At 51.4% G+C, this 16,117-nt stretch overlaps 1 protein-coding gene across 1 annotated transcript in view; it reads right to left on the bottom strand.

Annotated features, from left to right (window-relative positions):
• The window catches only part of DSCAML1 (DS cell adhesion molecule like 1), a 390,413-nt gene extending 375,108 nt beyond the window's left edge, over positions 1-15,305 (bottom strand). The window contains exon 1 of the mRNA XM_004385674.2: positions 15,081-15,305. Within this exon, the coding sequence (XP_004385731.1) occupies positions 15,081-15,303 (223 nt within the window). The 5' untranslated portion in view covers positions 15,304-15,305. The remainder of the gene's footprint in view (positions 1-15,080) is intronic.
• Between the last annotated feature and the right edge of the window lie 812 nt (positions 15,306-16,117).

Below are 16,117 nucleotides of genomic sequence, written 5' to 3'. Positions count from 1 at the left end.
GAAGGCAAACCCAGAGGAAGAGAGGATCTGGTCCCAGGTCTCCAGCTCAAGCCACTCCCTCTCTACCAGGAAGATCAAGGAGCAAACAAACCACTCTGCTGCTTGTTTAAAGAACAGTACCGGGGACCTAACTTGACTTCAATTTCCACAACTTTATGGGGAGGGGGAGAGAGAGGGGCCACATCCAGGCTGTATTAATATTCCTGGCTTAACTCTGAGCCGAGCCTCCAGGGAGATTGTACCGGGCAGCTCGTGGAGGAAGGCCATTAAGCCTCATTGGCCAGAGCAATTCACATCATCTCATAAAAAGCCTCGATGAAGCCATTAGCAGCCACGCTGGAAAACAAATTCATGGGCTCCTTGCTGTGGTGTCAGGGGCGCCCTCTTAGCTGCAAATGCATTTGCTGTCTCTACCAGGCACTGCACCCTTCAAAGCTGAAATGCACTTGGAGAGAGGGCAACGCCATCACCCTTCCCATCCTCCTCCTCCTCCTCCTCCTCTTCCTCGTGCTGCCTCCATTGTGACAGTCACGGTGTGATGTGGGTGGTTGAGCAAATCTGCTCTGTCTCTGGAAGAGGAAACTGGCCCATTGGGACCCCGAGGACCCCCAAATCCACCCAACTGGCAGCAACTAGAGTACTCCCCAAGATGATGGAATTAAACCATTTAACAAGGAAGCAAACCAAGGCTTAGAGAGGCTTCTGTTAGAATCACACCCACCAGGGCCCTGCCCACTTTACAAGAGGCTTCTTTACCCAGAGTCATTCAACGGGGTGATTGCACCATCTTACCAAATATTTAGTAAGCATCTTCTCTGTGCCAGGCACTATTGCAAGCCGTTTATATATATAACCTCTTTTAACACTCACAACAACCCTATGGATAGGTACTATTATCATTTCCAGTTTACGAATCAGGAAAGTGAAGCACTGAGGGATTCAAGCAACTTATTCAAAGCCACACAAGTGAGGAATCTGGGTCTGACCCCAGAGTCTGCTCTTAACTAGCGCGTGAGTTATGGCTGCAGCAGCGTAACCACTGCGATAATAAAGAGCAGGCTTTTACCTTCCTCAAACACAACCCAGTGACCAACTTCTATTTTCAGCTGGCCAAGAACAGGATTAATACACACACACACACACACACACACACACACCCACACACACCCACACACAGTCTCCCCACAAGCGGCCCCTAGTGAACTCCAGACATTTCAGACAATGCTTAGGCTGTGAGACCAGGAACATTACTCTGGGGTTCTTCCTGAGACAACCTAGTTAATCAGACACCTCCACTGTGGCAGCTTCATGGATTTCAGGAGCCAAAATGCATCAAGACTTGGTAAGACTCTACTACATTGTCGCTGACAAATGGACTTAGGAAGCTGGGAAAGGTCCCTGAAGGAGAGGAACTCAGAAGTTGTCTGATACATAGAAGAAAGTAAGTATTTAAGGATAAGCGTGGTGGAGTAAAGATAATAATAGCCAACACTTACCTAACTGTTAAGTACAGCTAGGCACATTCTAGATATCATCTCATCTAAACTTCCTGGAGGCAGGGTGTTATTACCATTATTTCCATTTTACAGATAAGGAAATTAAGACTCTAGGAAGTTAACTAACTTATACAAAGATACACAGCATGTAAGTGCCGAGCTGGGACTGGAACTCAATTTTGCCTTTGTTCAGAGTCTGCATGGGGCCACTCCACCCTACTGTATGAATCACACTAAAGACAAGTCAAAAGAACCCACAGAATCTGCTTTTCTAGCCTGGGTACCCCTCCAACACCCTCTCCTCCATCCCAACCTCACCCCAAACACACTTTGCTGAAAACCCACCCCACCCTGCCTCTCAATACAGCCCCTTCCCGAGCCTCCCTCTGCCCCACCAGGAACATCAGCCACAATGTTGGCAGCCTCCCTGCACTTCTGGACTCAAATCTTGCCAGAGCAAGGGCACAGGGCTCTCAACAACTACAAATAGGTAGATGTAATGGATGAATTGACCGGGATTGTCCAGTCACCTGTCAGGGCTGATGAAACGGCAGATTTACAGCAAAAGGCAAGTAGCCTCATATTTCTCCCACCTCGGGATGTGAGCCACTGTCTTCTGAGTCTTGGGGAGCTGGGGAGGATTAGATAAACCGTTCATTTCTGCTTATGGCTCTGACAGGGCATTGCCATTATGAAACATCACCTTGAGGTGTAAAACAATAGCATTTTGCATTTACGTCGGGTTCATATTTTACCATCACAAGGCACTTGTCAGCTCAGAATGCAGAAGCCCTTAAATAAACATTGATTTAGCCTCACCCCACCTGCCAAGAGAAAGGAGTGAGTGAGCAAATCCACAAAGGGGAAACTGAGGCACTGGCCACCAGGTATCTCAAATCTATGCCACATGCCAAGCACTAGATTAAGGCTGGGCGCAGGGCAGATTAAATGGGTTTAAGTCTGAGCGGCCACAGAAGCAATGAGCGTGTCAGTCACCCAGTGATAGAAGAGGGAGCAGCAAGGGCTGAGCTTCTCATTCTGACCCCATGGCATCTGGCGTGGCCTCTACAGTGGGGGCTTCTCCTCCTTCTCAGGCTCCTTTCTGTTTGAATCCTCAGAGCAGTGACAGAGCCTCAGCAAGCTCGGAGCATGGGAGGCATGGTACAAGAGACAAAGCCCTGGGTTGACTCACCCTGACCTGTTGTGTGACCTTGGGCAAGCCACTTAGCCCTATTGAGTCTCATTTACAAAAGTAGGGCAATTACACCATCTTACCTGCCTCACAGGGCTGCTGCTGAGCAGGTAAAAGGAAACGTGAAAGTACTTGGTACCCCCTTAAGTGGATGTATGAATAGGACAGGAGTTCCTGGGTGGTACAAATGGTTAAGCACTCTGCTGTTAACCATCAGGTAGGAAGGTCGAGTCCACCCAGAGGTACCTAGGAAGAAAGGTTTGGCGATCTGCTTCCAAAAAATTAGCCATCGAAAACCCTATGGAGCACAGTTCTATTCTGACACACATGGGGCCACCATGAGTCCGAGTTGACTCGATGGCAACCGGTATGGATACGAGAGATGGGGATTATTATTCATGTCCCAGCTCTGGGCCCAGTGTGCCTAAGGTTACTGCAAGGGACGACCAGGGCACAGCTGCTCCCTGCAGCCCTGCAGAATACAAAACGCTCTCTACCCCCTAATCCTCTCAGCTGGCTCCTACACCTTTCCATGTCCCCCTTCCGCAGGTTCTCTCTGACCCTTTCCTCCATCCCAACCCCACCCCAAACATGGAAACCAGGAAGACTTCCATGCCCTCAGGAGATATTTACCGAGCTCAGCTTCTTGCTGACCTCACAGTACTGATTCAGACGAGAGTCATGCGCGGAGACAGAGAAAGCCTTGGGAATAAGAGGCCTGGGCTGAGCCTCCAACGAAGATTCGAATAGGTGTGGTGGGACAGAGGAAGACATCCTAGAGAATCGAAGGCCTGAACTGAGGCTCAGCAGAGGATGGGGGTGGCATGCTTAGGGAACTCTTCAGAAACCTTCCAAGCGGGGGCTCTGGGTGGGCTTGGGGAGCATCGGCAAGAACACTTGGATTGATGTGTTTCGCCCCGTGGAAGGTCTTTATCCTCCAGGCAGTGGGGAGTTATCTGGGGCTTTGCAAGCTTTGGAAAACACAATGCAGGGTGTAGGAATATGTCTCTGGCAGTGGTGACTGATATAATCAACTTCATTTTGCCCAGACACCTACTGAAAACCCAAACCCATTGCCGTTGAGTCGATTCCTGCAGGGTTCTAAAGAGAAAGTAGACTGACATTTATCAAGCCCCTACTGCGTGACAGGCACTGGGCTTGGGTGCTTCCTGTGCATTTTCTCATTTAATCCTCAGACAAAGGTACGAGGTGGGTCCTGTTTGTCTCATCTTACAGGTGAGGGAAACGAGGCTCAAGGAGATAAAGAACTCCTCCAAGGTTGTGCAGCTAGCTAGAAAGAGAGATGGAGCCGAAATTCAGCCAACGTCTGTCTGGCTCCAAACCCACGTTTCTTCCATCACAACTTGAAGAGGTCAAAGTTTGGGGCCTTATGAGGTTTCTCCTTGACCTTCTCTCTCCAAAGCAGGCCCGATTTGGAAATCAAATGCCCTGACAGGACCCTACAATTTTCCCCGTAAATCCCAGGCACTCGCCCAGCTCCTTCCTTCTGCAGACAGAGCTAGGCATATTTGCAGAGAGAAAGAAGAGGAGGAGGAAACACTTCATAAATAAAGAGAGAGACATTCAGATCAACAGCAAAGCTTCTTCTGGTCAAAGGGGAAAATGGATTTTTAATAGAAAATGGAAGTTATGGGATTGGTTGTGATGTGACAGACGCCCAGACTTAAACCCATTTAATCTTCTCCAACGTTTAACATTGAGCACCACCCTGATGCTGTGTTTCATAAAACAGGCTCCAAATTGCTAGGAGATTAGAAGTGTAGAAATAGCACAGCAATATTTTTAAACCAGAAATCACCCCCAGGCGTTTGGGCTGCTCCCAGGGTCATCGTGGAAACCTAGATATCCATCACATGCGTCGAGGCATTCACCCCCTCTACACCCACCGTCTAGGCTGCAGGATTAGCTTGGCAAAAGAAATGCGACACCGTGTGTGCAACACCCGTGTAACCCCCCTCCCCAACATGTCTGGTTGGGATGAGGGTGTTCAGCCGCCGTCTGAGGAGCTGCCCAACTGAGGCTTCCTCCGAGGGGCACACTGAATTATCCTGTGGCATCGTCTCCAGTCACTGTAAATGACAACCTGAGGGACTGAAATATTAACACCTCGCCACCTCCACAGGGAGAAGTGAGTCATTTTGTTCTCTTTCCTTAGCAATATTGACACGTCTCATTCACTGGACTTTTTGCCCAGGAGTACCTTCCAGAGATAGGGCGCTTGCAACACCCCCTCAGAGACAGGCAAGATTCGGCAAAGGGCATCCATGCCTGCCATGGGTGGGGGAAGGCAGGGGTTCTTTAGGGGAGCCGGGAGCAGGAGGAGCAGGCAGTGCCAAGGGGTGAGAAGGCATCCTCTCCCCTGCGGGTAGCGAGCTCCTTGAGGGCAGCGTCTGTCTTGGTCACCACACTATCCTCTGGGTCTCACATGGCATCAGGTACTTAACACAGTGGTTAAACACCCAGACTCTGGGGCTAGACTACCTGGGTTTGAATCCCTACTCTGCCACTTCCAAGCAATGTTGCCTCAGGCAAGCGTACCTCATCACACTATGTGTCAGTTTCCTCACCTATAAAATTGTAGTGGCAATAGCTACCTCAAGGGTTGTTATGAAGGTTAAAGGAGCTGATATATGAAGAGCTTAGGACAGTTGCTGGCATATGTGAGAGACTGGCACACCACATAAGTATTTGTTGTTATTGTTATAGTAGGCTAGCCTTAAATATTTATAGAATAAATGAATCTTTATTCCACAAATATTTACTGCTCACCTACAATAATAATAATAACAACAGTAGTTTTCAAACATTAATATGCATAAGAATCAACTGGAGAGCTTGTTAAGAATGCAGCTACTTAGATTACAGATTCACTACTTCTGTAGTGGAGCCAGGAAACTCTACTTCTGATGCAGGTGGGCCTCTGTCCTCACTCAGAGTAACACTCCTTAGAAAAAGTGGATTTGTCATGCTGGGCTTTACTATCACCTTTCCCAACAAGAAATAGTTCTCACTGGCTTGGCTAACAACAAGTAGCACCACGTTCATTAAACTAACCGGGTGATCGAGTTAATAAAACAACACAGCCATAATCAATAACAATGGAGCATCACAATAGCTGCACGGCTGCTCATCTGGGCGGAGTTCTTTACGCAGATGTGGGCTGGGGAGGTTTCTGGGGTTGATTTGCAAGGTTGATTACTCCACCTTATCATACGATGGTTTTCATTCAAGATAGATTATTTGCCTTCAGTCTGGTTGTTCTCAACCCACAGTTAGAAAAATTGTGGGACCGGAGATTAGCTCAATCACCGTGTCCATTCAAAACGTGGGTGAGGACCCACCTACTCCTGTATGTTGTGTTCACGCCTTGGAGACACTCTGAGTCTAAACCTTGGGAGGAGAAGGACTAGTTTCCCCAGACACCATCAGAACACTTTCCGGCAGCTCGAGTTGGTACTTTTCCTGGGACTAGACGAAGCGGCCAGAGACCAAGCCTTGTGCCTTCTGCCTGCAGCTCTATAGCTATCTCCACCATCATCGTTACTGCCATTTTTCTTAGCATGTATTGTGTGCCAGGCACCATGAGAAGCCCTTTTCTTGCATTATAATGCATTTAATCCTTACAACAACTTTAACAGAGTTACTGCTTGGGACCCCATTTTACAGGTAAGAAAGCAGGATCTTAGAGTAATTTCTAGGGTTGCACAGCTAGCTGTGACAGGGCTGCACAAACCCAAACCAGTTGCCATTGAGTTGACTTCAACTCATGGCAATGCTATGTGTCAAAACAGAACTGTGCCCCATAGGGTTTTCAATGGCTGTTTTTTCAGAAGTAGATCACCAGGCCTTTCTTCCAAGGCACCTCTGGGTGGACTCAAACTTCCAACCTCTTTGGTTAGCAGCCTAGTGCCTTAATGGTTGTACCACCCAGGGAGCCCAGGGACTCCATTTCAAACTCAGGCCTCCCTTATTCCAGGCTGTATTTCTCAACAGGTGCCCTGTGTGTGTGTATGTGTGTGTGTGCGTTTGTGTGCTTTTGGTGAATGTTTACAGAGAAAATTATTTTCCCATTCAATAATTCATACACAAATTGTTCCACGACATAGATTGCACTCCCAACAATATGTCAGCACTCTCCCCATGACCACCCTGAGTTCCCCGTTTCCATTTCTCCGGTTTTCCTGCCCCTTCCTGCCTTTTCGTCTTTGCTTTTGGGCAAATGTTGCCCGTTTGGTCTCATGTAAATGATTGTTCTAAGGAGCAATTTCCTGACGTGTGTTATTGCTTATTTATAGGCCTGTCTATTATTCGGCTGAAAGGCGATAATGGCAACGGCTTCAGTTCCAAGTTAGAAGGGTGTCCAAGGGCCATAGTCTCGGGGATTCCTCCAGTGTCTCTTAGACCAGTAAACCTGGTTTTTTAATTAATTTGAATTTTGTTCTACATTTATTTTTTCCCACTCTAACTGGGACCTCCTATTGTGATCCTGGTCAGAGTGGTCGGTAGTGGTAGCCGGGCACCATCTAGTTCTTCTGGTCTAGTGGCATTTTGAGTAAGATAATTCTGAATTGTTTGGGACCATCTCAAGCATCAGACTTTTCACCCCTGGTGCAACACAACCTGCCCACCACAACCAAATGCCAGCATCTCCTTCTCCAGTCACTGAGATGACAAAAAAGTACCCCCTCTCATTTCCAAACACCCCTAGGGAGGCGGTCCTAGCCCAACAAGAGGCAAGTGTGGAATAAATGAATCCTTATTCAACAAATATTTACTGCTGGCCTATAATAACAACAACAAAGCAATCTGAGACCGTGGTTTTCAAACACTAGTATGCATAAGAATCACCTGGAGAGCTTAGCCCAAGTGCTTAGCCCCTGTCCATCGGAAACAGGTGTGTGGCTTGTTTTGTTTTAAAGAATCGTAGCACAAACATGGTTTCTGTAACCAGCAACTAGAAACCTATGAGATCGAGCGAAGATACAGCCATCGTTCAACCTACAAGGCCCCCTGCACCATTGGCTCCAGGAGAAGTTATGAGCAACAGCTGACAGCCACACAGACTCTAATATTCCAGCCCCTTCTAGACAGGGCCTGTCAAGGAAGGCCCCTTATGGCCTGAAAGTTCTTTCTAGGGAGTCAGCTCAGACAGCACAGTTGTCCCAAGAGATCCCTCGATTTAGATTGTTAACGCTTGAAGGATTTAAGAGATTATTTTGTTCAATCTCCTCCATTTACAGATGGGGAGAATGAGGCCTAAAAAGGTACAGTAATTTATCCAAGGTACACAGCTAGCCCACCACCCATCTGTCAGTTTGTTGTACTGTGGTGGCTCACGTGTTGCTATGATGCTGGAAACTATGCCACTGGTATTTCAAATAGCAGCAGGGCTACCCTTGGTGGACAGGTTTGAGTGGAGCTTCCAGGCTAAGACAGACTAGGAAGAAAAGCCTGGTGATCTACTTCCAAAAACTGGCCAATGAAAACCCAGTGGATCACAGAATATTTGGATGCATTATCGGGAGGGACTGATCGCTGGAGAACGACATCAAGTTTGGTAAAGTGGGGGGCCAATGAAGGCAGCAAAGGCCAAAGAAGGCAAACCCTCAGTGAGATGGATTGACACAATGGCCACAACCATGGACTCAGACATACCAACGATCGCGAAGATGGCGCAGGACAGGGCAATGTTTCCTTCTGTTGTACCTGGGATCACCATGGGTCGGAGCCAACTCGACAGCAACTAATAAGAACAATAAAGGTGCCTTTCAACTCTGGAAGACTAGACCTAGACCTGTCTCTCACACCCCCAGAGCAGATCCTCCCCTACACCCTGTGGATATGGACAGGTCACCCCAAAATCAGTGTGTCCATGGCCCTTGACTCAGCAGGGCCCTCAGGGCCCAGATCCCAGTGATGGAAGTGGCCTCAAGAGAGGTCACACAAGGGGTACCCTCGGCCTACTGCTCTTCCCACAAGAGACTGTGAATTCTCTACAGGGAGAATCACCCTGCAGGGGAGTATGTCCAAGAACCATGGAATAAACTTGCATTTGAGGACTTGGGGTAGAGACTGGAGAAGGAAGCAGAAGTTGGTCAGCTTCTTCTACCTGGGAACTGAGGCCACAAGGGAATCTGCCAAATTTGCTCCAAGAAGACTATTGTCAGCATGTCTGTGCCTCATCAGCTGTTCCCCGTGTTGATGAAAAGCAAAGGCTAGGAAAACTCTCCATATGTGTGGGGCATAGGGAGGGGGAGACAGCCACAAACAGCTGTGAGACCTTCGTTGTTCCTGTATGATGAAATGACAGTAATTATACCTTACGTTTCAGCAGAGCATTTATAAGGCCAACGCTTGTTTGCTGTAGTTTTTACACGTGTGTGTTTATATGTTGCTTTGTTCGGTTTACAAAGCGCTTTCCATGATATTTAACTTTATGTCCCTCAACCTTCTTGCACACATACAATAACAAGCACCCTGTGGCACAGCTGGGACAAAAATGAATGGGTTATTATGCCCATTTTGCAGATTAGGAAATAGAGGCACATGAACTATTAGGCAGTTTGCCTAAGTTAGATGGGTTGAGCCTTGTTTTCTGGGTCTGCGAATGATGATCTTTCCAATACAAACACATCTCTTCAGATCAGCTTAATGACTATGCAACTTGACCAGCAACTGAATAACTCTGTTCTTCATGAAGATGGTGACCTTGGAAACAGCCAGTGCAGGTGTCATGCAGAGCAAGGGTGCAGGGAGGTGGGCTGGGGGGTGGCCAGATGGATGGGAGAGTAGCAGCTGGAGTGGCATGAGTGGTACCCAAGGCCAATGCTGTTCACACTAAAGCCACACTGGACACAGCTCTTCCTCTGTCCAACCGTGGTACAGATTTAACAACCAACCCCAGCCTCCCTTTGGCAGCTATGAGGCTGGCCTTTGCCTCACCCTCAAATCTAAGTCTGGAGTCAACTTTGGCCCCTCACTCTCACTGCTGTCACTAGCCAGGGCTGGGGAGGTGCTGAGAAGTGGGACGCCCAGGTGCCTGCATGGCCCCAGCTATTTTCCTGAGAAGGAATCCTGCAGGAGAACCAGCTAGCTCATAGAAAGAAGGATTTGCTGTCCCCCTGACCTGGCCACCAATGTAGTTAATTAACACAACCTCTCAGGACAGGATCTGATGATCTATTTTGGGGTGGGGGCAGTGCAGAAAAAAATAAGAGGCCTAATGTTTATTGAGTACCAATTATATTCTGGCTACATTATATACATTATCTCCTTTAATCCCATTTCATAGTTAGAGAAACTGAGGCTCAGAGAGGCTCTAAGGCACATAATAGTAAGTAGAGTCAGGATGTGAACGCTTTGCCTTGACTCCGAATTTCCCCCACACCAGTGGATTGCAGTCTTCTTTATTTTTCTTCACAGTTCCAATAATAACACGGATAAATGGATAACTGTGCTGGTTGAAAGGATGGTGTTGGTAGGAGCATGAGCTGCCCTCTTGTCTTCCCCTCCCTCCCTCCACCCGGCCCTGAGGCTCCACCTAACCCTTAGAGCTCCAGGCAACATCCTTTGAAAACCTCTGTGTGGCTTCTGGTCGACCAGGGCCCTTCTGGATCAGTAGATGTGCAGAAAACCCCCCTGGAGGCCTTGGGGCTGCACCTGCCAGAGTGGGATTTGCTCAGGGCCCCGGAAATGCAGACAAAACCATTCTAAAGCCTCACTCAATCTGCAGGCCTCCCAGCTGGCTCCCGGGGAAAGAACACTCCAGCTCTCCTGGAGTGTTTGTTCCTCCAGCATGACTCCAAACTCTATACACACCCTTCCCTCTATGACAGGCGCCTGCCTTCCCGCTGCCCACATGGGGAACCAGGGCTCTCGAGAACACAACAGCTCGTCAACCAAAGCTGCCCCAACAGTGGTGAAGTAAGAAGCCAGGGATCTTCCCCTAATCTCTCAGAGGCCAAACGCCCTCCCACAGTGGAGGCTGACATCCAGGAAGGCGAAAGAGCATTCCCCCTCACTTCATACCCCCCGACCATCAGCCGATGCCTCTCCACCTCCTGACTGCAGCCGTAAGCACCCAGCTCCTTCCATTGTAGGGGAGTGTGCTCACCAGAAGCTGATGTTGGCCCTGGATTCCTATAGCTGGTGTGCCCTTCTCTTCACCCTCTTCTTTTTTCCTGTAGCACAAGAAGGACAACCCACACCCTGAGTTTGGTCTGCCTTGGGGTGTCTTTGCCCAGTGCCACCCATTCCACCCCAGCATTCCCAGCACCACTGATTGTCTACGCTTGGATGTGATACGGGAGGTGGGAGCTCCGGGAATGCTTTGCCAGATGGTAAACTCATTGCTGAACCCCTTACAGGCCTGAAGCTCAGAGGCAAGAGAAAAGCGCTCAAAAAAAACACCCGTCCTTCTCTCCCCTCCCCAACCCTCCCCTCCCCAGCCTGTGCAAGGGGAAGCCACTGTCCAGCTGCTCCTGGGGCTCAGATGGAGATGCTATCCACAGAGGGTGAAGCTCCGGCCTAGCTAGGTGAGCATACAAATCCATATGCAAATTAACATGCAAATCTAGGGCCTGCCCTTGGGTTCCTGGTACCCTGCCATCTGTGCTGCTGATGTTCACCCCATTCAGCACCTTGGTGCCCGCTAGTATATACTGGACTGGGACTGAGAGAGCACTCAGGGAGCTGGGGGTTCTCCCCCTTGACTGATTCAAATGTCCCCAAGAAATACCTCCTCCAAGATCGTGTAAGAGGGTAGAATCTCCCAGCTTCGACTGAAGACCCCTGGAAAAAATTCTCTGAATATCCATCCTTCCCTCTCCTCATCCACAAATCAAATCATCCTTAGCCAGTCAGGGCAGGGGACCAAGCAACTCACAAGGATGGAATTCCAGAAGGCCAGGAGGAGGTAAGGGGCACCTGAAGTCTGCTAAGAGCCCATAAGGTGCTCTGCAGCTTCGAGTACCTCTGGGTAGGCCCTCGCACTGTACTGAGGCTCCCCGCTTGCCTGTTACGGGGCCTGTTTCTTCGGCAAGTCATCACCGGGCCAAACCCCCTATTTGTTTGCCCACCACCTCTGTTTCTCTAGCTAAGAAAAATAAACCTCTCCCAGCTAGTCTCCTGGGATCTACTCAACTTGAGTGCTGCCTTTGGGTCAACTGCTTACTTGCTTTTTGTTTCTAATTGAGCTCCCCATTCTGCTGCAGAGATATATTAAACGCAGCTGGCTTTGATGCCCAGAAATATGATGCATCGGAAAGGTTTGTCGGGCATCGCGGCAATTCCATTCTCCCCCACGTTATTCTAGAGGCAAGGGCCTCTCTGCCCACCCATCCCCTCCGCATGCCCACCGGTCCTTCGTCTGCCTCCCCTAAGTTGTGTTTGCCATTTTAAGATTTTAAAAACACGTTCTCCGAGTGCCCCCTGTTTTTAATTAGACATCGAGCAGAGAGTTTCTTAATGACCTGATGAAGGCTTTTAATTTGGTCTTCTCAAGACAGAAGAACCATGAGTCCCCATCTGAGCGGCTGGGGTGGGAAATGAAAAAAAATCAATGCAACCCATTATTTTGGCTTTTAGAAAACAGGAATTTTAGTGCCGGGGAAGCTTGTTCTTTTACACAGTAAAAATGCAAATGCAGGAAACACAGATGCTGGCACGCTGGATGTAACAACGGAGAAAGCCTCGCTGGGGTGCATCCGGAAGCCCAAACCTCGATTTGCTTCGGCAATAATAAGGCAGTTATTGGAGACTTGATAACCAATTATTAAAACACCTCCCCAGTTTAGTTCTAGGGGATCAGTCTGAGCTCAGGCTTCATCAAAAGAAAGGTATTTTGAGAGGAATGGAAGGAACAGAAGCTTAAAACACATTCAATAACTGTTTAATCCCATCCAGAGGAGGCTCCATCTCATCCTGTTTTCTTCTCCTCTCTCTACCTCCTCCCGCCCCTCACAGATGGACGTACAAATTATTGCAAGAGGATGTTGTTTTCTGTAACAGGCCTGAACATTCACATTTACATTTTCCTTGGTGCCGCGGGAGTGACTGGCAACAGGAGAGAAAATACACCAAACCCCATCTTCCCTGCTCATGCCCGCATCCTATCCTCCCCCCGCCCCCATCACCACCATGCCACCCCAAGCAGAACAGGCCCTGGGGACTAGCCTGGCACCTAAGACCCAATTAAGGCACCAAGGAAAAGAAAGGCCTGTCTGGCGAGGCGCCCTGGCGCCCAAAGCAGACTCTGGAGCCTCTCAATGGCAGCGGCACCAGGGCTCTGCAGACCAAAAGGCCGCTTAGGGGCCAGGCATACCTGGCACCTCCAGGCTACCCCACCACCCCAAGGCTAGTGGCAACTTCCTTCCCAAGTTGGAAAGAATTTTGCCCCTCCGGCTGTCCTGTTGCTGGCTGGGCTTTCTTCATCCCAAACCCCATCTGCTCCTTCACTATCAAATGGCTTGGGCTTCATTTATTAATGCCGGCCCCTGGGAGGGGGAGGGGAGCTTCCTTCAGGTATCTGCTGAGGGCGCTCCACTCCTGGAAGAGGTCTCCAGAAAGTGGTGAGGGGGCGGGGAGGGGTTGAGGACAAAACTGGGCGGGAGGGTGGCAGCAGCTCTGGCCTCTGCTTTCTCGCCTGACAAAATGGGAAAGGGGGTGGAGAGAGAGCTAGGGAGAGAGAAAGCTGCCGCTCTTCACCTTATGTATTTTTAATATTAATGTAATTAAAGCTGTGAGCCGAGCCAGCCTGCGGGGGCGGAGGAGGCTGGAAGAGCCTGGGGAGAGGGAGACTTGGGGTGGGGGGGAAGGGGCTTGAACAGGAGGCAGGCTGCTTGCTCCGCTAAGGCGGGATGAGGGGGTGATATGCGAGGAACAAGGGGTTAACCAGCCTTGACCAGCTCTGGGGTGTAACCCAGTGGACCCCATTGGGTCTGAGAAACTCAACTACTTTGTCCAAGATTCAGAAGCCACCTCTCACCCCAATCTCCCGGCAAACCCCAGCAGTATCTTAGCCTCGGTCTGGCTTTGCCTGGCGATAGATACAAACAAAATAAGGGGCACCCCTCCCCCCAGCCCACGAGCCATTGCAGTAGGCTCTGTCAGGTTGCAGAGACCCCTGGGGCGTCGGCAGGGAAGGACTGGACCCCTTCCCGGGGCGGCAACCCTCTCCCGGATTGCCCTTCCCCCAAAGCCCAGGGGTCAAGAGTTGTTGCTCAGCCTGGGCAACCGCCGAAGCAAAGGGGCAAGAAACCGCCCCCAGGGCGCGAAGGAGAAAAGTTAGAGGGCTGTACAGGTAAAGATGAGCTCGTAGGAGCGTGTGTGCCCCGCCGCGCAAGGGCGCGGAGTTCCGCCGCTTCATCTCCCGCCGTCTGCGCGCCCGGGGGCACGTCCTCTACGATAACCTGGAAGCCCGATCGTCGGCACTGGCCTCGTCCAGACTCCGCGCCCAGGCGACTTTGGGCGAAAAAGTCTGCCCTCTCCAACCCCCCAGTCCCGACTTCCTTGTAGATCAGGTGCGCAGCGCCCCAGCAGCAGGTCTGGACCTGCCGGACGTCTGGACGCACCCCTAGCAACCCCCTTCTCTCTGGGGAGAAGGACACGCCTCCACCCCCCTCCAGCCTGAAGACTTGTCCCCTTGTCCGGCTGGCCAGGCGCCGAAGCGGAGAATCTCGAACCTTGGGGTGCGCTGCCCGAGGTGGCCGAGGTGACTGAGGCGGTGCAGCAGCAGCTGGGACTAGCGCCCAGGGCAGGGGGGTGGGGTAGGGTGGGGGAAGCGGCCTCTGGAGAACAAACTTGCTACCCCGGGACCCCAGGTCTCGCGACCCCCAGCTATACTGGCCCTGCACGCAGCAACGGCACGGAGAAGAACCGTGCAGTGCGCCCGCATTCGCGCCAGGGCGAGGGTCCGGGGCAGTCGCGGGGCGCACAGGGGAGAAAGCCGCCGAGTCCGAGGCCCGAGTAAGCGAGGACTCCCAGGTGAACAGTAACGGCCAGACGACCCCTCGACTCAGAGGGCACCCCGGGGTCCCAGAGCCACCGAGCTGCAGGAAGCAGGCCAGGGGCTGGGGGAGGGGTCCAGGGTAGAACCGCTGGTCAGCGAGGAAGGGGAGGTGAGGGGCTCATTCACAACCACCCCCACGGGCGCGCCCCAAAACGGCAGGTGCCGGTGGCTGGCGGAGCGGTCGAGCGGACTCTCACCAACCCCTCTCCGGGTACTTGCCCCGCCCTCGCTGCGCCCCACCCGGGGACGTGCACCCTGGTCGGTCCCAGGGACACCTGGAACCCGCCGGGCACCTCGCCTCGCCTCCAGCCGCGCGCACCCCGGCCCCGCCGCCTCCGCCTCTTCCCGCCCGCGCGGGTCTCACCTTTGTGTAAAGAGTCCAGGAGCAGGAGGAAAGTTACCAGCCACATGCCATAAAGAGGCCCTATTCTCCGGGGAGGTGGTCCTGTGGCCGGCCGTGCGGCAGCGCCTCTCCCCCGCTCAGCGCGCTCCCAGCCGCCCGCACTCCGCGCCCCGCTCTCTCTGCTCCTCAGCCCAGCGCTCGGCGGCGGCGGCTCCTCCCTCCTCGGCTCCCCGGCTCCTGTCATCCTCGGGGCTGGGCTAGGCGGCCGCTCTCCCCGCCCCCCCCACGGCACCCCAGGGGTGATCGCTGCGCGATCCCGGAGCCCAGACGGACCCCAGCCCCACACGCCCCAGAGACGGAGGTGGGGGCCGGGACCAGATAGAACCGACCCCGATCCGCTGTCTGAGAGGCGGGGTGTCCCTGCGACAGGCATGTGTCATACGTGTGCCAAGAGCCCCCGATACTCTGTCCAAGGACTCCCCAAGTCTCCTTGCCCAGCCGCCTGGGGCACATTGCTTTCTGCTTCTTTCTGACTCAGTTTGCCCACTTGATTGGAGGAGCGTGGATGTTTGTATAAAATCCAGACTAAGGCCCCTCCCTCTACTCGCCACCCCTAAGCTCAATGCTGCGTGCCCTTCCAACCCCAAGTTACTTCTAAAAGCCAGTGTCCTGGAGAGCCCCAGCTGAGCCCAATTGCTCCCCCAGAACTCTGCCTGAATTTTCCTCAGCACTTGGCACATTTGTAATTATTTCAACTAAATTATTTGTAACAAACACTTTCATGTCTGCTCTACCTAGCTCATCTTCCTCTGTCTTCACACCCCCTCCCCCATAGCTTTCCCACTCAGCAGAAATTGGTTTATTCCTTATGCCCGTCCGCACAAAGTTGGCTTTGAATGGGGTTTGCATTGAGGACGTCTTCTCAGTTACAAAATGAATGTCGAGCTCTTGCTATGTGCTAGGCACCTGGCTAGGCACGGAGGGCACAGGCATGGCTCAGTCGGGTATACCTTGAAAAGGTTGTTCTACATAGTTGCAAAACAAAAATAAACAAACAG

This window comes from Trichechus manatus, unplaced genomic scaffold (genome assembly GCF_000243295.1).
Source record: "Trichechus manatus latirostris isolate Lorelei unplaced genomic scaffold, TriManLat1.0 scaffold00143, whole genome shotgun sequence".
Taxonomy (NCBI): Eukaryota; Metazoa; Chordata; class Mammalia; order Sirenia; family Trichechidae; genus Trichechus; species Trichechus manatus.
The sequence above is the reverse complement of the archived record's forward strand: the minus strand, read 5'-3'. Positions and strand labels throughout refer to the sequence as shown.